We start from the raw sequence: 24,418 nt of genomic DNA on the forward strand, positions 1-24,418 counted from the left end.
AAGTTTTGTCTTGTAATTACACTTACACTGTTTTTTTTGTTTCTTTCAACTTTTAAAGGGCAGCATTATTTCAGGATGGACTCGGATGTCTGACACAGCTTTTATAGTGATCTGAGTATGTTAAGTGACAAATTCATGCTGTGTGTACTGATCTTCATGGGGAGCCTTTGTCATAGCTCTCCCCTGTACCTGCATTATGGAGAACTGCTTCTATTACTGCACTATGAGTGGGGAATCATGTAGGGTCACCACGGAGTTAGAAAGTGTCTCCAGTCTCACCTCCCTCCCTCCTCTTCTCTTCTCTCCTATCTTCTTGGTGAAATCAGCTCTTTCTATAGCTGCACTTCACTTTTCACCATACACAAGTCATCTGTCTTCCATTTAGCTCTTTTCTTTTCTCATTGTCTCCATCTGAATTATGCTTATAGCCACAAACCCAAGATGCATTGAAGAATCGATTCGCTTTTCGTTTTGTTTTTTACTAAAATGCTAAGAAAAACTGTAAGAGGTGTTTTTTTGAATATAGAACATACATTAATCAAAGGCCAGTTTAAAAAAAAAAAAACACAATCCGAGGACTGATTGAAAATTCGATTACAAACCACATGCATGTTTATCCAGTAGACATAAGTTGATTAAAAAAAAAAAAGGCTGGAGGCCACGGTAAATCCTTGCATTTACTCTCTTCACAGTCTATGTTGGAACCATTTCCAAGTCGTATAGATCTACAATTTATGCTTCCTAACATCTGCACTCAACCCCATTCCCCACTAGTCACCGTGTTTTATTAGGCTGCTCCACCTTCCTTCACGTTCAGAGGTCTAACATGACGTCCACCGCTCCACAGTTTTTACACCGCCATTGATTTCCAGTATCCTCCCAATGCCCGCCTCCAGCCCGCTCACCCCCGGCATCATTCATCACTCTGTATTAAGACTTCACCTTTTATACCGGCCTCCTTATATCATCATATCCCTCACATACACCCCGGCCTTTATGTCTCTCTCAGTTTCTATGATTTCAAACTGATGCCTCGGTGGATTGCCACTTATCTTCCCCTTGTGACAAAGACAGTTGCCTTTTTGAAAATATTTCCTAGTACAGCAGAGATTTTTTTAAAAGATTTATCAGCCCTTTCAAGCATCCGTCTTTCCTGAATCCTCCTCTCTCAACTGTACGGCCTGGGCATGGATATGTGAATCAGTCAAGACGGCGCAGTGATGCTTTGTAGACCCTGCTCCTCTCTTTTGACTCCTAAGACGTAGGTATAAGGATCTCATAATATCTTTTGGAAATCTTGTGCCTTTACTGTTCTCTCTGGGGCTCTTTGAGACAGGAATAGACTGATGAAGTGTGTGACTGCCTCCACAGTAATTATGTGATGAATGCGTTCATTCTGTGCGTAGCCCCGAGCGCTGAATAGCTCGACTGATTATTGAGGGGTGTGTTCTTCTGTGTGTATGTAGAGAGGCATGAGAATAGATCGGCTGAAACAAAGAGTCTTAAAGAAAGAGGATGGCATGTGTCCTATTAGCGCTACTCAACGTCACTGAACACTCAAAACTGATGCCTCAATGAATGAATCATATTGGGTTTCTACTTAGAAAAACCTAAAATAACCTTTTGGTAATCAAAAGTGTTCACAGCAACAACAAAAAAAAGAAAAAAAGAAAACAATGTGTTTGGAGCCACACCCACTGTCTTGTTCTTTTTTAACTGCACGGCTGGAAAAGTATCAACCAGCTGCTATTTCACTTGTTCTGTGACATATTTCTCCACCAGCTTTGAGTGAAATGTTAAGGCTAACACAACAAGCCTTCCACATTTTAAACCCCCTCAGATGGATGTTAAGCTCCATTAATAATACCACCGTTTTTGCTGTCGAGCTCATATGGATTTCCCTTCACGGATGGGATGTAGTGTGAGAGGCGGAAAGCGACAGAGCTTGTGAGACAGAGCTGGAGAGATGGATCACTGAAGGATAATGTACAATAGTGCTTGTATCGAGCCCCTGAATAGACCCACATTACCGTAAGCCTCTAACGACAAGGGCCGTGGTGAAACATGAGCATGCACTAGTATTTGACGGATGCGACAACAGGTATAGGGAGCACAAAAATGCCTCTCAGCTGTAATCTCCGATCTACTCTGAAGCCTTTCGCCTAAAGTCATCCACCAGTTGTAGGACCGGTCATCTGACAGCCCCCCCAACTGATTATTCCTCGCATGACAATCTGCTACTGTTGGTGTGCGAATGTGTGATTGAGGAAAAAATTGTAAAGCTCTTGAGCTAAGGCTCTACGTAAATACTGTCCATTTGTCCTCCACTTATGGTCTCCTGTACCATAATGGTATTTAGATGCACTTTCTATTGTCCTGGATTTGTCTGACAATGATAGTGTGACTCTACTTGGTGGGACTTAAGGTATTATACTTTCAGTTTTCTGTATACCCATCATGGGATTCTCTCTGTGATCAATCTGGAAGTTTGAAATATGCATCCACCCCATTGTGTGGATGTAGTAATTATAGAAAGCCCATATTTCACTTTTTCACCTGTTACTTTTATAAACAGGTCTGATTACATATGTATTTATGCAGCCACATTTGCTTTATGATCAAGATACAGACCGCTGTAGCAGTATTTCTACCTTTAACTTTACAGTTTAGATGTTTTTAGTTTTTCATTGTGTGATGTTAATATACTTTTTACAGCAAGATATATTGCTCTCTGTATCACTTCTACATCAAAATGTCTGTATGTCTTGTAAACCATTGTAACAGCCTCTGTGTAATTGTATGAAGAATATATTTTATTTATTTATTTATTTATTTGTTTGTTTATTTGTTTAGTTCAACTTTTGGAACAATGTTGTTTATTTACTTTAAATATTATAGTTGTTCCTTTCCCAGTAAAGAGTATTTTTTATGAGAAAAACATAAGGAAACTGTTTTTCAGTTGCTTAGTGGTGTTTTTGTTTCTTCATTGCAGTAAACATGGTAATGGTAAAGGCCAGGTGTTGCCATCATGTGTGGGTGTTGAATGAATATTGCTTCTTATATGCTGTAAATGTACACATCAAGTATAGCACAATTATTCTACTCTCAGGAGAAATATCGGTAAAAAAAGTATACATCTGTACACCAACACACATACAAAACCTCATGACAGAAAAGCAGGGTGCAACATTTATCCTGCTCCCTCCACCGGTACTATGACAAGAGCTCATGTGTAGTTTCTATGAGACTCACATAACTGGCGTGACGCTCAAACACAGACACACACTCAGTCTGCCTTCCTCAAAACAAGCTCACGACCTGTCAGTCAAGCCGCGAGGAGTCCCGGTGGACCCCTGCACACAAAAGGACCTGCACTAAAGATCAATGGGCTTGCGTTTATCGACAAACATCCACCGCTGCCCATCACCCCCCCCCCCCCCCCATCACCCCCCCCCCCACACACACACACACCCACACACACAAAAGCAGACCCACACCTCCATTCCATCGCTAGAGTCCCCGACCTGCCCCGTACTGAAGCCGACGTAGCGCACGTATTGATTTGCTCATATTAATGCAGCCTTCATGAGAGGCCCCCAAGGCAGCAGAGGAGAAGAGGAGGATGGAGGATAGGTTGGAGGGGGGGGGGGGAATTGGTGGACACGAGATGAGATACAGAGGAGGAGGATGTCGTGCAAAGCAACATCGGGTTCATCTTGAAACGTACGTCGAGTTCAAAATATTCCCAGTCAGAAAGATAGAGGTAAAATTCAGTTTCAAGTTCAGGCCTTTGAAATGTTAAGGAGCAAAACGAGAAGGTTTCTGCACTTAAATACGTTACTGTGATATTTATGACCTTCTTGGTCTTCTGAGAACATGGGAGGATGGTACTTTTCACTATGATGTTCTGTGCAGTAACTTCTTTCATTATTATGAAATGATTTCTGCATTTCATCTTTTTATTCTTCCTCCATATCACAACTTCCTGTTCAAAGTTACTGTTGACTTTTGTGTGTAGCTTTTGGTGATCCGCTTTCACGGCAAATGAATTCTTGGGCAAATATAACTTTTGAAAATGAAGAAATGGTTGCATTCATGGGTAATGGTGGGATGAAATACATTTCGGGTTCATTAATCGGGTATCGGTTAAAATTGCTCCAAGGTAGTAGACGACATGCAGTATAAGTCATTTTCATGAAAGTACATGTCTGCCATAGCTCTCGTTAACTGTTTTGGTAGAAGTGCACACTAACATTTTGACACTCTGGTAGTGAGGGTGAACTTTTAGCAGCTGATCAAAGTTACATGCTTCTACAAGTGGTTTTCTTTAAATTGAAACCATTGTTCATCTCCACTTTCAACCACCAGCACTGTCGATCCATAGAATTCACTCTGAACCTGGTGTGAGTGGCAGAACGGAGCTTCGTCGGGGTGTTTAAAACATTAGTGTGTTTGGAGGTGGAGTGGATCGGTGCGCTCAGCCTAATGGGCAGCACGTGCAGCTCCTTACTCGTCAGCTGTTACTCTCTTCTGCCTTCCTTTCCTCGTACTGTCTCTCACCCCCCCACCCCCCCCCCCCCCCCCCCCATCCTCCTGCTCTCTCTCACTGTCATGCACGCACACTCATTTTCACTCTTTTTTTTTTTTTCTATTCATTGCAAAACTCCTTCTTTGTGTTGGAGGAGTGGGAGGCGTGTTTGCCAGCCATATGGCAGTGCCCAGGGGCGTCCGGAGCAGATGTGCTTGGCATTGGGGCTCTGCTCTATCAAGCACATGCATACTTACACACACACACACACACACACACACACACACACACACACACACACACACACACACACACACACACACACACACACACACACACACACACACACACACACACACACACACACACACACACACACACACACACACACACACACACACACACAGGCTTATGCAGTGCATGTTACCGAGGAAGAGGTCACTGACTGACAACAGCATTATCTAACTCCCAAAGTGCAGCGACGTCGGTGACGAAAGCCGCACCGAGGCCCCTCTCAGTACTCAGTGGGATTTAAATTTGAAGTCACCGAGTCTTCCTCTCTCAAAATATTGTTGGCGAGGTGAAGTCAAGCTATGTTTGAAACTGTGATCAAAATGCTAGTTTCAGTGTAGAAAAAAACAAAAACAATACACGAAGATCATTGAACCGTATGTGTTAATATAGTGAATCTCCAAGGGGAAGGAATCTATGAAACCACAGTGCAATCTGATGTACTGGCAACCCTTCAATAAATGTGACTTTGCACGTACCAAAAGTACAACACACAGGATTTTTTTTTTGACATAAAGCTGGTCAGCAGATCAACAAGTTGCTTTTGATTGATCAGACCATATGAAACTTCTTCTCAGCGATCAGAGTTTGATGTCTTTGACTTCTTTGCATCCTTTACTGTCTGAGGAGAAGCCTGGAGAATGCACACTCAGCATGTTAGTGTTGTTTTTCTTTTTTTTTAAAAGCCCTTTTTTGCTGAATTGTACAAGAACGATCGAGGGTTTTTTTTTTTTTTTGTGCAGTTTGTGCGTATGTGTGTGTGCCTGTGTGTTTTACAGTGCAAGAAAGTTTTCACCGAATGAAACGGGGATGTAAATTTGACCAGTGTGCAGAATGAAAATGTGGGCTGGTTCCCACTGTTTGCAGAGTCAGCGTTTGACCTACATTAAACATCCTTAAAGCAGAATCAAGCGAGAAAGCATCACCATGCCGGTCAACACCTATGCATAACCTCACATCAAAAAGACGGGGTTGAAAAAACAAAACAAAGAATCCTCACGAGAGGCACTTTCTGAAGTTTTTCCCCATTCTTTCTTTTTTTCATTAAAGTTTCAAATATGCCTCAATTTATTATTTAGCTGTAATGATGCTGCATCTAGTTGCCTCAGGGGAGAAGAAATCTAAGCCTTTTCTGGTGGTATAGACAGGAGAATAAACGGTTTTGAGGACTTTCAAGAAGACTTTGTGCATTCTGACTTGTTGGAATGCTGTGTGTTTTCATGCTGTTTTGATTGCACAATGTATGACCGTTGCAATAATTTTCCATTTTATAATTAATACCTGTGCGTATGGAGTAAAATGCAGTGTTTTTATATACATTTAAAATGCCAAATTCCCAGACACACTGAGATTTGATTTGCTACATTGTGACATGTGAAACACTACAACACAGTTTTTCCTGAAGAAATGACATCATGTGAGTTAGGAATGTCAAACTTGGCTGTTTCAATAAATTAAAGAGGAAAAAAGATGTATGGTTTATTTTGTGCTGCTATTGCTGAGATATCAGGTATTTTATTTATTACTTTTTACAAAGAGATGAAGCTCAAAAGTGTTCTCAAAAGTAATTAAGTTGACAATGTTTTCTCGCACATTCAGTCTTGAATGTGGTCACAGTTGGGTTAATTGCTGCTGCTCTGAATGCTCCTCAATTGTCACTCCTAACCAGTTTTAGTTTTTGAACTTCTATTTGTTTTTGTCACACATTGCTTTAAATGAGAACTTTTTCCAATGAACAAGTCTCCTTCTCATCTGGCTCAGTCTTCTTCATTGACTGTCACAAATGAAACACCCATGGAAACATAATGAGGTTGTTTTTTTAACAATTCAATGGATAAAGCATCATCCAATCCTTTAATACATGCCATAGGATTTAAAATAACATATGATTTAAAAATAAGGATTTCATTTTTAAACACAATGCAAAACCTCTTTCGAGAAATGTAACTTCTATGTATTTTATATCCTGAAAAATACATATCCCAATAGTAGCACTTATACCTTTAAAAAAAAAAGAAGCTTCCTTTACATTTGTCATCATGGTTACTTGCCATTTGATTGTTTTTTTTGTTGTTGTTTTTTTATATGGACTTGCATATATACCAACGTGGTGATTCAATTACAAATAGCAAGATTGGAGAAAGTTTTGCCTCACTCTAACCCTCACTGTCGTCAGTCACAGAACGGACTGATTTAGTCCTGAAGTTATCCTCTCGACTGACTTTTCCTATTTATATAGTTGAAACAGTGAAATAGAGCCATCACGAGAACTGAATGAGGTAGAAATCTAGATAAACTATAAATGATAAAAATAGGACTTTTTGAAAGGAATCAATAGTTGTAAATTTCTCTAAATAACAACATGCATTATTCAGCTGGTTGGATGTCGTCACAGTCAGCAGAGAGCAGATGTCCACAGGGAGATCACAAACCTTTGTGACTCTGGGGGCAGAATGCTTCTGGGTCGTGTGTGTGTGTGTGTGTGTGTGTGTGTGTGTGTGTGTGTGTGTGTGTGTGTGTGTGTGTGTGTGTGTGTGTGTGTGTGTGTGTGTGTGTGTGTGTGTGTGTGTGTGTGTGTGTGTGTGTGTGTGTGTGTGTGTGTGTGTGTGTGTGTGTGTGTGTGTGTGTGTGTTGCACACATGCAGAGACAGCTGGTAAAATGCATCACAGAAGTTTTTAGATATTGCGTAAGTGTGATTTCGAGGCTGATTTTTACATAAGCACTTCATTTTCTTTTTTAATGAATAATTTATATTTCAGTTTGGGACTTTTACCAGATATTAACAATGTAGGAATTGATCTGACAGCATGAAGGAAGGACACAGGAGGCACAAACAATGATTAGGCAGGCCATAATTTTTCACTAAAGGATTTGCTTTTCAATTTCCTGAAGTAGAGTTATATTTAGAATATTTATTTTTATGAAGATGTTCTACTTTAATTCCTTGCATTTGAACACCCATTTCTGTGCTTTCTACTCTCCAAGTCCTGCTTTGTTAATCCTTGTTAAAGGAGTTAGATTGAGTGACAATTCCAAGCCTTCATACATTTTTAACTTGTTGTTTCTTTTAGAGAATTTCAGAATCTGTCCTTTCTAACTTTTACTTAAAAATGCCAACTCTGCTTCTCCCTGACCTCAAACTAAGAAGCTCCTGTGGGGGAACGGCCTTGGACTCGCTCTTCTTTTCCCCACAGTCTCCTCTTCCTGACTTGACACTTGACAACACAAGGACTCTGATGTTTTTTCGGGATGACCTGTCGTGATATCTGCTGTTTTTGTGGCCGATGACTCACTAACTGGCTAAATTTCACAACATTTTGTCACCCCACCGAACAAACTTCAACGATGGCCTGTGTTAAATGGTAAAAAAGATGACATATTGAATTTATAGGTTTAACTGTGATTGTAGTTCCTGAGTCATCATGCCCTGACTGTATTTTAATATTCACAGTTTTGTGTTATATACCGTAGCTGCTTGGCAAAGTGAAACGCCTCATGACACGCAGTGCATTTGAAATGATGTGTGGACTTGGGGCGATCACCTGCTGTTACACTTGAAGCTACAACAAGAAAGATTTGCAATTGAGCAGAGGGCAGGAGAGAATCACTCATGTTAATCAGCACTTTTTGAGTAAATTTCAAAAGAGAACAGTGAAAGCTAAGCACTCCTGTGTTTGGTCTCCAGGTTTATCTTGCATGCTCATGAAAATCCATTCATCCATTTTTTATACCAGGAGATGTCTAGCATAAGGCCCATGGGCCAAAACTAGCCAGCAAGAGGCTCCAGTCCAGGTGGTCAAACCATCAAGCAAATTGTAAACATGTGGCTGTCACTCCTGTTCAATACTGTTTTAATTAAACGAGAGAACTTTAGCGTATCCCAGCTGACTATGGGTGAAAGCAGATGACACCCTCCAATGGGTCACAGAGGAGAACACAGAGAGACAATCACCGACACTCTCACACCGAGGAGCAATTTTAAAGTCAATTTGCCTGAAGTGCGTGTTTTTGGCCTGTGAGCGGTAACAAGGGTACCCAGGGAAAACCACACTGAAAATATGCAGACTCTGCAGAAAAAGGTCTTGAACCAGACGAGAGTGATAACCTCTACTCCACTTCAAGGTCTCAAGATAATGTCCTTGGCAAATATGAAACAACAAGAGTAATCATTTCAAATTAAACTTGCTTAAAATGTGGCGGAGGACTTTGCTCAGCCACAAATTCATCTGCTTTCCTCTGATAATACCGGAGTGACAGCGTGAGTTCGTGTTGAAGGTGAGCCACACAGGGACCCCAAAGATGATAAATCATTACAAGCCCTTATTGCCAGGGAAGCGTGCAGACCAAATCACCTGCCGAAGCGCGGCTGCTCCCAGGTGGATTGGCCTCGGCTGGCGGGCTTAAAATCACTGTCTCCATTTAGACAGAAAGAAGAGGAAGAAGGAGCAATATATACTGAGGATGAGAGATCAAACTGTGTTGAATTAGTGGGAAAGGAAATAAAGAAAAGAACAAAGACAAGTTTGAGAAAGAGTAATCTTTTTCTACAAGCCAATTAGTAACTCAGGGGCATTACGCAGGGTTACCTTAGGCTAAACGCTGGTTCCAGGAATAGTCTTCTTGTATTATCTGTTTGCTCTGGCTGGCTGGCTGGCTGGGAAGCTTAGACTGTTGCATTAACCTGCACCGTGCAGACAGTAAAAGGAGTCTGGCCTCACCTGATGACTTCGAGTACTGAGAGGGACATGTTAATATAACAGAAATATGACTTTGGGCATTTTCGAGATCAAAGGAAACCTTGAAGTCTTTAAGTTAAGAATATTTCACAGTCAATTTGTCTACATGGTCGTTTCTTTCACTCATTTAAAAGCTAAAGTCCTAGTTCACTTTTTGCCATAGTCAAATTCTATATAATATGTTTCCTTTCTCCTCTTATCTGAGTGAATAAACATTACTTAGAGATATGCGCACAACAATTGTGGTAGACATTATTTTCGTACCTTGTACCTGCATAATCAATTTACCTGTGTACCGGCGCAGGAGACGCTGCTTCATTTGGATGTTTTTGGCAGAACCAGGCCGTTGTCAACTAGTTAAAAGGGACTTGAAGATGGCAGCTGCCAAATAGCAAAACAGAGCCCCTTGCCAATCATGTCATCTTACTGGCAGATCAGTATGCCTGCCAGGATGTTAGATTTATGTGCAGACACAGTGACAGGTTTGCCAAATAAGCAAGTCTGCCAGGGAACTCGCTTGCTGCACACAGAGAAGGTATGAAGTCTGCGAAGTGTGTGTGTTTCTTTGGAAAGCCCGGCTCTGATTATTGAGCTGTCATTCAGGAACAACATGCAAGGAGCACAAGGGATCCGCAAAACAGTGTGTGTGGATATAAAGTGTGAGCGCTTGTGAGCGATTTTAATTTTTTTAGATTAGAGCTCCATATTTGTGATTAGTATACTCCGCTAAAGTCAGTACTTGACATTTTGTGTGTGTGTGTGTGTGTGTGTGTGTGTGTGTGTGTGTGTGTGTGTGTGTGTGTGTGTGTGTGTGTGTGTGTGTGTGTGTGTGTGTGTGTGTGTGTGTGTGTGTGTGTGTGTGTGTGTGTGTGTGTGTGTGTGTGTGTGTGTGTGTGTGTCCAGGGCTGCATGTGCAGAGCCATCTGTTTGCTGCTTTAGCAGTAGTCTTCCAGTGCCTGGGCTTATCTGTGCACGAGGGCAGTGGCCTACTTTAACCTTCTGCTCGCTCAGTGCGCACACAGTAGTTTGGCTGATCACCCATCAGCTTGTTCGCAGTAACCCCCCCCCCCCCCCATCACACACACACACACACACACCACTCCCCAGTTCATCTGCATCAGCCATCACTTTAGGGCTCATTACTCTTTAAAATGATTCCCTTTTACTCGTTAGAGCTCTCCAAATAATCCTTAATTCTTTTCACTTTGAGACTAGTCATTTGTAATAGGCCCAGTCGTGTCATTTTATGAATTCATAAATATTTATTAGAACAAACTTATGTCTTCTCAAATGTTATTGTTGTGGTATGTGGGTAATTAGGAGTGGCTTCAATTGTACCTTCTGCAGGTACATGTATTAGATTCTAGTTTGATGACGTGTCCGAGGGAAATCAGCAGATAAATATCAAGCGAATCACAGTTAGGCAATTTTTCACTTCAAGTGCACATGAGGTGAAGCTGTTATGACAAATCAGTGCGTGTACAACAATGTGTGATCAAGAAATCAAAAACCTTCTTCTCACCATCACTTTTCGTTGAACGCGCGTGAAATTGTAAAAACCTCTGCAAACATAACTTTGCATTCCCATGCAGAATAATGCATATTAAAAGAAAAAAGAAAAGCCAAACACTTGGTTCATAATTAGCATTGTTGTGAGTGTGGTTGTAAGACCAGTGCTACATGCTATAGTGTGGCTCAGCACTATGATGAGTGTATCAGAGGTACAGCAAGTTGTACTCAGTCACAGTGCAGATTAGTTTCAAACTCGTCAGTGGGCCCTGTGTGGGAGTTGGCAGTTCTGGCTAATAGGTCAGCTGTGGTGGGCGGGGCAGGAGATGGGAGGACGATGATCAAGTGATGTTTAAGGCTCTTTCATTGGACGGGTGTTGGTCGGAAAGGCTGATGAAGGAATGTTAGAGAGCAGGAAAGGAAATGAGGTACAGGAAAGGAGGTGTAGTAATGGAAAGATGGGGTGGCGAGGAAAATGAAAGCATGGTGAAGGAAATGAAAAAACTTGAAAGGAGAAAGGGTTAGAAAGTAAAAAATAGTAAATTGAGTAGATGGGGAAACGAAAAGAAAGAAAGTGGAAAAACACACCGCTGGTACTTTGTTTTATGAGTATGGAACCACCTTGAATTCCTTTTTCCCGTCTCACGTTCCCAGTCTCGTGATTACAGTTTTTTCTAAATTTTGAGTTCAGTGAATAAGTAAATAAATACTTCTCTTATCTTTTATCAGTAAGCATCTTTTCTTTCCACTGTGAAACATACATTTCATGAGGTAGAGGGCTCCAGGAAATCAATATTCTAATGGTGGCTAATAATGTAAAAAAAAAAAAAAAAAGTATAATTTTATATCTAACAAAGCAGATAATACCAGAAAATGATAATTTTATTTTGATTTGCCATTTCCTAGTGAAACCCTGAGGGCTGTTCAAGTAGAGGTAAAAGGCCTTATGTTGCTCAGGTCTGCATTAGATCATATTTGAGTCAGTCCTTCCTAAATGTTTTATCCCCTTGCATGACGGCAAATCATTTGAACCTTTGCTTGTTGTGCATCGCAGTTTGCAGTTCTGATCAGACTTTGGATTGAAAGGAGCAACATTTGAACCAGGACAGTGCACACAACACAGCCACATCGAGCTGTTTCAGCCATTCTGCTCTGAGCTAAGATTTGTGTACTCTGTACACAGTCGACAGGACTAACATTTGCTGCTTTGTGAAATATGAATGAGGAACCTTTAGTAATGTGGTCTCCATGGAGTGTGGTTATAAGCAATCCAGTCCAAAAGGTTCCCTTTGTTTACTCTCAAGTGTAACGTCATCTTCCAACTGGAGCAGAAGGCTGCGGTGTATGAAATAACTTTGTTCTTTCACAAAATTTCTCAAGTTAAAATCATGAGCTCCTGACAACTTCATGCTTATATTCATCGCATGTTGACAATGAAAGGATTTGGCATATGTACCTCTTCTGAACTCATAAACATGACTTTTGAATTAGGTTAAAGGGTGTAGAAGATTTAAAACTACCAAAGGAAAATATAGGAGCTTTGATACATTATGGTACTAATTTGTAGTACACCCCCCCCCCCCCCCCCCCCCACCCACCCAACCACCCACCCCCATTTCGTGCTGAATGGCCAATCAGTCAAAGACATTACCCAACTCATCACACATGATCAAATCACGTCATCACTTTCACCCATTCACACACCATTGGTATCTTGTTCAAAGATGCTTCAACATGGGGACACAGGAAGATAGAGAACCAAACCCGCAGTCACAGCCACTGTAATATTGAATAAGACTCAGAGATTGAAAGTTGAACCTGAAAGAAGATGACAGTCATTTCACATTATTTTGACAGGTCTACAAAAAAACAATATGACACCATTAACAATCAATGAAACTTCTAGAAAATGGTGCTTGGACTAAAGTTTTACATTTATATAACTTTGCCAGACGACAGCATTGAAGCTAACAAGGTTCTGCCACGTACACTAATTGAATAGCAGTTTCAGAGTACATTATGACTTGGTTTGTGACTTTGTTTTTACCTTGGCAGTGCTTTGAGCAAAGTACTTGATGTTGCATCGAGCAGCTGGGTACACAATTAGACCACCTGAGTTTCACACGAATGTCTTTGCTCGCTTGTTGGTTTCGCCCTGGTGCCTCATGGGCAGTGGCAACAATGCGGGATCCGCCGCTACATGAACACGGCTCATCCCGAGGCCCCTGGGTTTTCTGCCAGAGAACGGGACATGAAGCTCTGTTTGTATGTGGACACAGGTGTCGTCCAACATGAACCCGTGTATAAACGTGTTCATGGTTGTGTTTAATTTCATGCTTTTCTTTCTTTCTTTTTTCCCTCATCCTTGCTGCATATATACTTCTAGTTAGGAAGTTTAAAAATACTAAAGCGATCGCAATTTTCTTTTAAGTCCTCGGAGAAATTCAAAAAGGATGCAATTGGAGCCGCCAACTGTCACGCCTGAAGCAGGAGATACACAATTTTACGCTCGATCTCTCATCACTTGCTTTAAACTCTTCCTCTTTCACTTCTTAAGAGGTCTCACGCTTTCAGCAAATGCAGCTGAAAAATCCCGCATTTCACTTATGCTGCTCCAAGTTTCTGTTTTTGTCTGTCACATTATGATGGTTCCTCTGAAATGAACACGGGGGTGTGTAGATGGGGTTTAAAATTAGAGGTCATAGGTAAAACATCAAAACAGTCCTGTAGTTTGCTGTTGGAGAAAGATTTACTTCTTGTGTATTCATGCTTGTTATGTTGTCTTTCTTTAGTCTTTGTGCTATCATTAATCATCTGACCTAGACAGGTGTATTGCCTGTATGGATGTGGGTGTCTTTCGCTCTCTGTGTGTTCGAGCCCGCCCAGTGAAGCTGTGCCAGGGGCTCATCACATCACAGCATCAGGGGCATTTGTTTGAAAGTGAAATAAAAGTGAAGCCTATGAATAAAAGAGACACATGAATAAAAAGGCAGGAGGCAAATGAGTTGCCAAGCAGGGATTGTCTGTGCGTGTGTTTGTGTGTAAGAGAGAGTGGAAGTGTTGTATTCATCCTGCATTTGCACCCAACCCCATCATGACTCCACCTTTGCTTGACTGAATGGGTTATTGTACATACACACACACACACACACACAGTCTGCCCTCTGAGGTGTATGGTTTTCTCATGCATTAATCAACAGCAGTTTTGACACTTGGATCCCGAATGAGAGGAGAGAGCTCTTTTTAAAGGGGGCCATGCTGTTGGTTCTCTCCCTCACTCCACGAGCACTGCTAGCGCTGCCTCGGGTGACTTTATCAATTAGGCCTCTCTGGAAACAGCAGCATCCTCTTCACTTCTCTCCTGTTACATTCCACCCACTTTCAATTCTTTCTTCCTCAGTCTTTCTATCCGCATCTCCCCATGCGACTTGTGTTGCTGTGTGTTTTCCATCCTTGTCTATTACTTTTCAAGCTTTTTCCACCACCTGTCATACAGTTGTGCACATCTCACCTCATCTTCACTCTGTCGTTGCAATATTAATTTGCCATTTGCAAAGAACAAAAAAGGAGCACAGAAGTTTCAAATCTAATACATGAAAGTAAAATTTAATATTCAGGGTAAAAGTTATGTGGCACTTGTTGTTTTAAACCAAAGCCACTGTGGAGAAATTACGGTTTTCAAGCACAAACAAGAGTGCACAGGGGCCCCCCATTTATGGAGCACTAAATAAGTAATAAATGTCAGTCTTGGCTGACTCTTCGGTCCGTCCTCCAATCAGAGACAGTCAGTGCCAGTCACGCCATCCTGACATTCACTCCAATACAAGCAGGAAGCTCCTGCAGCTCATATATTACCAAAGAGTTTCCCAAACAAAAGTAGCAGACTCAGCCAATCAACTTAGAAAATGTGGATTAAATATTTCTTCTATTTTTATCATCACATAATCAAACACACCTACAACCTAATGTGAATGTCACACCTCGGTTTTTTTTTTTGATGGATGAACCACACTCACACACACACACACACACACACACACACACACACACACACACACACACACACACACACACACACACACACACACACACACACACACACACACACACACACATACACACACACACACACACACACACACACACACACACACACACACACCGGGAGAACATGCAAACACCCCCAAATAGAAAGTCCCCAAACTGGAAAAGTTTATCTGTTAAGCCAAAGTGCTTCTCTTTAGGTTTGCTGGTTTGCCGCCCTGCCACCCAGCATTCACTTTGAAAATCTCCATCACATAACCACATAAAATCAAAGGCTGTGATGCTGAGTTTCAGTGTGAAATTAATTGCTAAGCACTGATGGCTTTCTGTCCACAGTATACAGTATACATCCTTGAAAAATATGGAAAGCTGAAAAAGAAAATGACCAGATGTTCACAAATCAGCTTCATCCATACTTCATAAACTTGAAAACATCAGATGTAACGGCATGATAAAATCATAGTATCCTCTCTGGATTGGTTTGCATGCTTTCTCTGTTCTTTCTTGGGCTCTCTCTGAATACTTTGGCTTCCTTCCACAGTCCAAAGACATGTATTTGAAGTTAATTGGTGAAAGCTAAAGTTACCCCAAGGTGTGACTGAGAGAGTGTGATTGTATCTCTGTGTTTGCCATGTGATGGATGTCCATAGCGAACTCTGTCTTCACCTTTAGTCACCTGCTATCATCCCTGTGACCCTAAGTTAAATCAAACCACAACGAAGATGGCTGACCGCACAATTTGACATCTGGTGTTACAACAGGTCAGATGGGCACATTTTCCGATAGTCAGCATCCTCCAGCTGTCCAGACTGCCACAGACAGAAGCCCAACAATGCCGGTGAGGCAGCACTCCTTGATCGCACATATAGATAACAGGGGACAGCAGATGGTCAGCATCAGCTATTAGTTATTGCGGTTTCCTGTCAGTCAGGCCTGTCTGGATCGTGCTGAGCCATGCTGCAGGGCAGCTCAAGGCTACAAGTTTGAGGAGTAGCAAACAAGATGTTTGTCAACTGGCAGGGGGGCTAATATGGTAAGCTCCAGTAAGATGGACAGCTCATTTACAATACACCTATGCACATTAGCCTGGAGATATGAAGGAGTCTACTAACAGCAGAGGAAACAACAAAACGGCAAGAAAGCAAAATAAGGTCACGAGTACTGTATGAAAACACAATCTGTCTGCTCCAGTTTGTCCTCAAATCACTTTGGCCTGTTCTGGAAATAAGGATATGTCCCCTGCACAGTCACAGCGGCACCTTTTGTGCTGAAATGTCCCTTTGTTGTGTACACACTACACTGTATAAGCCCACTTTCTTGAAATGTGTGTGACCCCCTTTGACAATAAACGATTTGCCATTCATCCTTTACATATCAAACCCTGTGCAGGATGCGCTCTCCAAGAGCGGCTGCCTACCAGACATGCTTCATGAGCAGGGCTGAACACCAAGGCATAAAGCTTTGGCACAAGTGTGAGCAATGATGAGGCAACGCGAAGCAATGCCTCAGTCTCCATCTCAGCTTCTTAGATGTATCCCTAAAGGGCCACCATGAGTGTCACCGATGTCATACATTGATGGGCCTGAATGTGTCCATGGAAGTGGGTGGTAAGCTGTGAATGTGTGAGAGAGTTGGGAGGGCATGTGTGCTGATGTCTTCTGGCAATTTTGTGTGTGTGTGTGTGTGTGTGTGTGTGTGTGTGTGTGTGTGTGTGTGTGTGTGTGTGTGTGTGTGTGTGTGTGTGTGTGTGTGTGTGTGTGTGTGTGTGTGTGTGTGTGTGTGTGTGTGTGTGTGTGTGTGTGTGTGTGTGTGTGTGTGTGTGTGTGTGTGTGTTGTTCTTTGGTTGTGGGAGCTTACAGGCTCTGTGCGCAGAGGTTCCCTAATCCAGTGTTTTGAAATGAGCCCTCCAGCTGTTGTGGGCTTGAGAGACTGCTGCCTTGGAGGAGGCTTAGAGATGATAAGATGCTCCTTCTATCTTCATTTCTCTAGGATCTTTCTTTCTTGCTTTCTTTCCCTTCAGTTTTTTTTCCCCTCCTAAATATTGCACCTTAATACCTACGTGGCCAGAGATAATACACTCTCACACTGATCTCGCCAACACAATCACCGGTTCTGTTCAAGCCACGGTCCTTCGCTTAAACTTCTTCCTCGCTTCTGTTAATCCTCCAATAAGAACAGAGATTGATTCTGTGCAGGAAGTGAACACTGTGCGCGCAGAAGAAGATCAGATTAGAGAAGCGACCTAAGAGTTCATTTATTGCTTTTATAGCCTGTGTTCATGGATGTCATCAGATTTAATGACAGCTCATTAGTTGCACGGTGAAGAACACACTCTGATGACATTGTGCCATGTAAGTTGTTATTATTTAAAGAACAGAGTCATGGTGAACAGTTATAGCACTGTAAATGATCTACATTGACACTCCAGTGGAATATAATGTTTCTCAGTAAAACCCAATGCATGATTTATGGGAAGTGTTTTCATGAGAGTATCTCTTAGAAACCATAGCTGAGCAGAGCAGTTTCAGTGCTGCCTATCTCCCTGGGCCCAGCACTAATCCTGCAGGGCCTGTTGTGGCTGCCAGCAAAAGAAAAGCGTAGGAAGTCCAGCATGTTTCGGACAGACAGACAGGCAGGGAGCAACAGGCAGTCTGTCAGCTAGAACAAGACAGTGCTATTCAAAACTCAAATCTGCCAGAAAAAAAAATCTTCAAGAATGGCTTGAAAGAAAAAAGTCTTCATATTGCACGATCAAAAGAAAAAGAAAAAAAAAGATCTAAACCTGCTTCAGTGGTTATATTGTGATTTGGGATGTGATCGTTGCTTGTGATTGATGTTTGATTGGCTACAGATGATCCAGATGATATTCTGGCCATTTCTCCTTTTGACATATGGCAATGACATCACCTGACATTAACACTAACAAGGATGATTCACAGGACGTAATCAATTATCTATAATCACATCAGCGCATCATCATCATCCTCCTCACCATGTTTAGATAAGATTATTTCCGATTGGGGTTTTTGGTCATGGATACATGTTTGATCTAACCTGATTTAGGCTCTAATGTCTTTAGCTGGTCCAGAAATAGGATGCAGCATGTACCGGTAGATATTTGTGTCTGTGGGTCTGTTATGGCTGACAGCGGCATCCAGATGAGAAAGACCGGTCCTCACTGTGAAAAGATACACCTTTGTTGCATGAGATATAAACTATCACAGTTACTCGATGAGCTTTAGATGCCAACAGAAAGCGTCAGATAGAATCTACAATAGCCATACCAATTCAGGCTTGTTCCTTGATATGTGTTCATACTGGCTATGCTTCTGTGGAAAAAAGAAAAGAAACAACTTGTTTAAGCAAATATATATCTCAGGAGACAGCCTATTGTGATTTCCCATTTAAGTGTTACATATTTCATGTGATCCTTCAGAATGCAGTGAAGATGTTTAGTTGCTGAGAGCATTTCAAAGGAGGTCGCTTCTTCTGAAATTATGTTTGCTTTTGCTGTAAAGATGAAAAAGCAGCAAGGAAGAGATGTACTGAGAGATTTAACATAACTCTTTGCTTTTGAAAATGTTCTGTGTGCACACGACAGAGGCTTTGCTCTATTACTTGTACAGAGTTGTATCATTGCTGTGTCTGTTTATGAGCTCACTCACTACAGGCATGTTTTCCCATATTAGGGCTACAGATGATCAAATAGCCAGCAGGGAGACTTTGAAGATGTCACACTTCTCACCAAGTGCAAAGATTTAAAGGAGAGATCGCTTAGCATGTATTTGGGGCTTCTGGGAGTTTAGACACCCTTCTCATTTCTCCTGCTTTAATTTGTTGCCACCAAGATGGATTTCTTGTGTGGATCAAAGCTGATGACTGTTTATTTCCTCTGTCCTGCAGTGAGTGTGCGGGCGCTGGACGTCACAGTTTCCCAAAGCAGTATCCAGGTGGCCCGTGGCCAAGCAGCCGTCCTACCCTGCTCTTTTACCACCAGCGCTGCTCTCAACAACCTCAACATCATCTGGATGGTCATACCGCTGTCCAATGCAAACCAGCCCGAGCAGGTACAAATTATTGCCCCATGAAGTTAATTAGCTTTTGAATACAAAAGAGTGGGATTCTTTTCTTCCACATTATTATTTAATATGATACAGTTGTTTTGTGATGCATTAATTAAAGTGTGTTGATGTTTGTGTGTGCGCTGCCACACAATGCTGATGTTCATTCTTGTATGCTACTAAAAATGCACCTAACTTATTTTCTAATACAAAAACCTGGATTGCCCAACATGAAACTCGCAGTCCAAGCAGGTACATGAGACTTGATCTGTTTCAAGGTGTGCTCAGATACAGCGCAAAGAGACTTACAGCAGTCAGAAAAAGTCACTGGAATGGCAAACACAGCGGTGACCAGGGACGACTTGAAAATGAGCTTCGTTGAGTTGCAACACTTCAGAAATTTACACGATGCAACCAGAGTATGGCGAGAACTTGCAGCTCATGTCTTATTTCAGATGGTGATTATGATCACAATAAGTCCCACTCCAAAAATTGGACATATGATCTAAAAAAAATTATAAGACAGAAGCAAACAAGTTCTCTTTCCGGTGCATCTGAACGCACCTGTACACTAACCCTAACCCCCACTAGTAATGTAACTTGTAGAATGTACTGTAGAGAGATGTAGACGTAGTTACATGCTTTAGCAATGTTCTTTAGCAACTTTATTTTTTTCTTTTTATTATTATTATTATTATGTTATCAGTAAGACAGAACCGTATCGTGTAAAAGCCTGGAAACTGCAGATATGTTTTCAAAACTGAAGGTGCTAATATTTTAGTTCGAAATTGTAGATTGTCAGTCTTTTCAAAAACGACTTCAAACTTTTGCACAGCGCTGTGTATCACGTTTCCACCTTTAACAATTATATAACCTCCAAAGACAATTTACATGCAAAATCAAGTGGTGTTTCGGTTTGATTTGAGTCCTCTTGTTAATTTTGTTTCACTGGCATCTCTCTTAATTCGGCTTATCCTCTTGTTTTCCATTTTTTCCCCTCAACTCCCCTCTACCCTCTCTCTCACTTCCTCCTCCCACCCTTTGTGGAACTTCTGTGATTCCATTTGAGTTGTTTAACATGCAGCTGCAGGCCGTACAAGCTCACCTGCCTCCCTTCACTTTGAACCCTGGCACTGGTCGGCCGTCCAAATAATACAATCATCTTCTGCACTAATTAACTCTCGCCCACGATAGGCTCTATATCACAGCTGTTCCCACTCTGCACACACACACACACACACACACACACACACACACACACACACACGGTCCAAACGTGGTGCAGAGTCCCATGCATACATACTGTGCCTGGCCCATACACGGTATTTTTACCGACTTCACACATGCATGCGAAGTGCACAGTGAAAGCGTGAATGCTGACACACATATATTAACACATACAAGAATGCACACAGAGTTGAGTAATTCTGTCATGTGCACACCTGTGGATAAAAGAGCCTACACTGGTGTCTTCACTCAAATACACACATAAAAAAAGGATAAAAACAGCAAACACAAAGCACATAGGCTTTTACTTATAAATTATTGTCACATAAGTGATGATCGGAGCTGAATGAATATAAAAGGATGTGTCACATGTACTCTCTTGTCATGCTGCTTCTTCACACTATATTGCATGACATAAACATAAAATGTATGTGCACCTGAAGCGTTGAGTCCAATCACGAGGTATCCTCAGAAGCATTCAAAATACATTGTCACACACAGCAAAGTTTTTGCACGCATGCAGTAGATCACACACGAGAAGATACAAATACTGCAACAGCCACCGTCCGGCCGTCAGGTAGAGTGTGTGTAAATGTTGGACTGTGTAAAAAATGTGCGATGAAAGACAAGTACAAGGTCACTCTAGAGTGGGAGTGTGTCATGAATGATTACAGTTGATGCTAAAAGCCATTAAGAATTACTGAACACAAACTCTTGCACAACCTGCGACGACGCTTTAGTGAGCACACTGGCCACTCAGATCTCCACGAGATGAGAGAACTGAAGTCGATGTTGCATTGTTTGAAGGCAGTGGCATGAGATTGTGGACTCTTTTGAGACCCAATAACATCCCTGTTTGTTTTTCTGTATATTAGTCCTGACGCATGTATCCTTCATGTTTTTATTGCCATGTGGTCAAAGGCCTCACCCTCTGTTTTACAGCCTTAAGACAACACGGTTGACTCCACATTATAGGAGTATAATGAGTCAAGTACGAGCTTCACATATCATATTTATGACGTGAGGAAGTGTAATGACCCAGTGCATCTGGTGTCTACAGATGCCTGATCTCTGAAGTAATTAGTGCAAATAAAATTACCAGTAATTGCTATATAGGATAAAAACCCATACTAAACAAAGGAAATCTTGAATTGTTACAGTACATCTCGGTATTTCTCTTCTTTTAATTTATCATTTATACTTTGCTTTTGAATAGTAATAACTGATTAGATAGCTACGGGTAATGTAAATGAAGAATACCGTATCCTTACAGCTGAAGCATCTGATAAATAATAGTTATGAGCTTCACTTTTCTAGTCCACTTTCATAAAATAGCTATTGTTTACAACCGTAATCTATTCTCAATCAAATCGCTTTTTAAATCTACTGTATGTTGTCAACTAGACTGCTTTATTGTATTCATGATTAATACAATGATTATAAGATGAAACAATAAAAGACTACCTAAATCATGTGTGATTATTAAAATTTAGGGAAAGACGGGCAGATTGAAATACTTTGAAGAAGACGGAAATTTTTTTTTAAATGACAACAAAATGCAAGACTTTTGATATACATGCCTATGAGATAGCCATATTTGAACGTATTAAAGGATGCACTCATATCTTCAAATAAGTGAATTTTACAGATGCCAACTTTGAAGTTATAGTGCAAAACCTAAAATGCATTCATGAAATGTTACATAGCTAAAAAAAAAAACACTCAACCTTTAATCTCTTATTACGAGGTTATCTCCAGATGACATGTTGGCATGTAGCTCAGAGAAACACATGTTTGAACGTTGTTTTCTGTGTATATAATCTAAATCCATCCTTCTCTTAATCAAACATCCCGGCCTCGTTTCATTTATACTGCGAGATGTGCGATAATCCAGGTAAACAGAGATCACATCACAATGGTGTTATATTTCTGAGCTCTTAGTGTTTGCCGGATACCAGGTATATTTATGTAGTAATAAAAGCTCTCTGTTCACGCTGGTTTCCTTCCACATGTAAAATTAATTCATGAAACCAATTTTATAGTTGCAGTCATTAAAGTAGCTCAGACAGCAGAAGTTTACATTCAGCACTTTAGGAACTCTGTGTTAGCTGGTGAGTTAATCACAATAATCAAAATAATAATAGCATGATCTTGCCTAAATTACTTAAAAATTGCATTGTGCTACTTGTTCTTTTTGCATGTGATGTTAATAAAGTTGTAAAAAAAAAAAAGGCTTTTTTTTACCCTAAGGCAATTTCAACTTTATGCAGTGTCATTTTATAAACACTTGTGTCTTTGTCTCTATTCCCCAGGAAGAGAGTATATTTTTTTCAATCTTAAGAAAATCTGGCAGTTTTGTTGAAACAAACTAATAAAACCAAGGTGAAAGAGAATCAGTGGTGTAGAAATGATGTTAATCTGTAATTGAGAACATCTGTCAAAATATTTTCGATGATCAGATTGGTCCTGATCCGAACACTTCAATCCGCCAGAGGTTGTTCTAATAGATATTCACATGCTCTGAAAATATGACCATTTACTGTCTCTTTCTGCCTCAACCTTTCTGCACCGCCTGATGTGGAAAGAAAGGGCAAATGTTATACCATGCTCCTATGACTCTTCTATATGCTATAATCTGATATGTTTTATTGATCAACACAGACGAGTCCTTTTTTTACATTTGGTATCCTTTTGCCTGGGCGTCTCTATGCAGTGTCATTGACAGTATATTGTCGTCAGGAGTAGGGATTCAAATGTCTTTCTTCAAGTCAAATCAGCACAAAATGTTTTTTAAGGACACCACCTCAAGAGCTCAAGTCACAAACCCACAACAATTGTTTTAGTGCAAGTTCACTCACAAGTTTAACTATTGTATGAATGCTGGGCTGTGGATGAGGCACTGTACCTCCACTCAAGAACAGCCTTGTTTCATCACCTCTTCATTTATAAAGGAATTCCCTGCCTTTCTTTGTTTAAAAGCTCAAACATCGTTCAGTGCATTTGAAGTGTTATGGGTCACATTCCACTTTGTGTACGACTGTCTTCATGGGAACTCTCATATTAGTATATTTCAATCTGCTGTATTTCGCTTCAATCCTGTGTGTGTGTGTGTGTGTGTGTGTGTGTGTGTGTGTGTGTGTGTGTGTGTGTGTGTGTGTGTGTGTGTGTGTGTGTGTGTGTGTGTGTGTGTGTGTGTGTGTGTGTGTGTGTGTGTGTGTGTGTGTGTGAGACTCATCATGACTTTTTACTTTTCTCATAAGTTGTGGAGCTTTGCATTACTCAAAGACAAAATTTAAGGCATGGCTTCTGCATCAGCTTTCAAAACAAAGACATATTTTTACATGTTTAATTGTGTACTTTCTATGTCCCGCTAAAGGTAAAAATGTATGTCTTCCACGTGTACAAGGGTTAGTTTTTGTTGTGATGGTAGTTTTACAAATCTTTACAGCAAAAATAATAATATTTTGGTGGAATAAGCTTATTGAATTGTACCTGAATTCCATAATTCATAGTTTGGGACCCCTGGGCTTCCTCGCAGTCAGACATGCTTGGTAAACCTCTAAACCTCACAGTAAACTTCCCACGGTCTGACTCTTCATATGACGCCTGGGGAGACCGTGCAAGGAAGTGTTTAAGTTGAACAAGTAGTTGTTGTTGAACAAATCGTCAACTACACCAAACAACCATGCAAATACATACATGAGCAGTTTGATACGTAACAAAATTGCAAGTAAGAGGTCGATATAGCAGTGTGAAGAGATTTATGTCAAATTGATCTGGTCCCATATTGTTGAGACCATGTCTCAGAGGATAGAAAGAGATAACAGTGGCAGCTTATGGTTTGTAAATTGAAGGCAGGCCGCTGGGTTTTAGAGATTTATTCAGGCTTTATTGAGGCGATGGCAGTGTCTGTTGCATCTGGGGCCAAAAGGGTCCTTACGAGGTCAGTCAGAAGTGGGATATGATCATTGGAATGTAACAGTGACTCCAAAGAATGACCGAAGGTTAACCGAGACCTTTC

At 41.0% G+C, this 24,418-nt stretch overlaps 1 protein-coding gene across 1 annotated transcript in view; it reads left to right on the forward strand.

The window, feature by feature from the left end:
- Positions 1-24,418, forward strand: part of igsf11 (immunoglobulin superfamily member 11) — a 109,566-nt gene that overhangs the window by 73,292 nt on the left and 11,856 nt on the right. Inside the window, exon 3 of the mRNA XM_080508061.1 lies at positions 19,013-19,176. Coding sequence (XP_080364187.1) covers positions 19,013-19,176 — 164 coding nt within the window. The remainder of the gene's footprint in view (positions 1-19,012; positions 19,177-24,418) is intronic.

The sequence above is a fragment of the Blennius ocellaris genome (genome assembly GCF_963422515.1).
Source record: "Blennius ocellaris genome assembly, chromosome: 2".
Lineage (NCBI taxonomy): Eukaryota > Metazoa > Chordata > Actinopteri > Blenniiformes > Blenniidae > Blennius > Blennius ocellaris.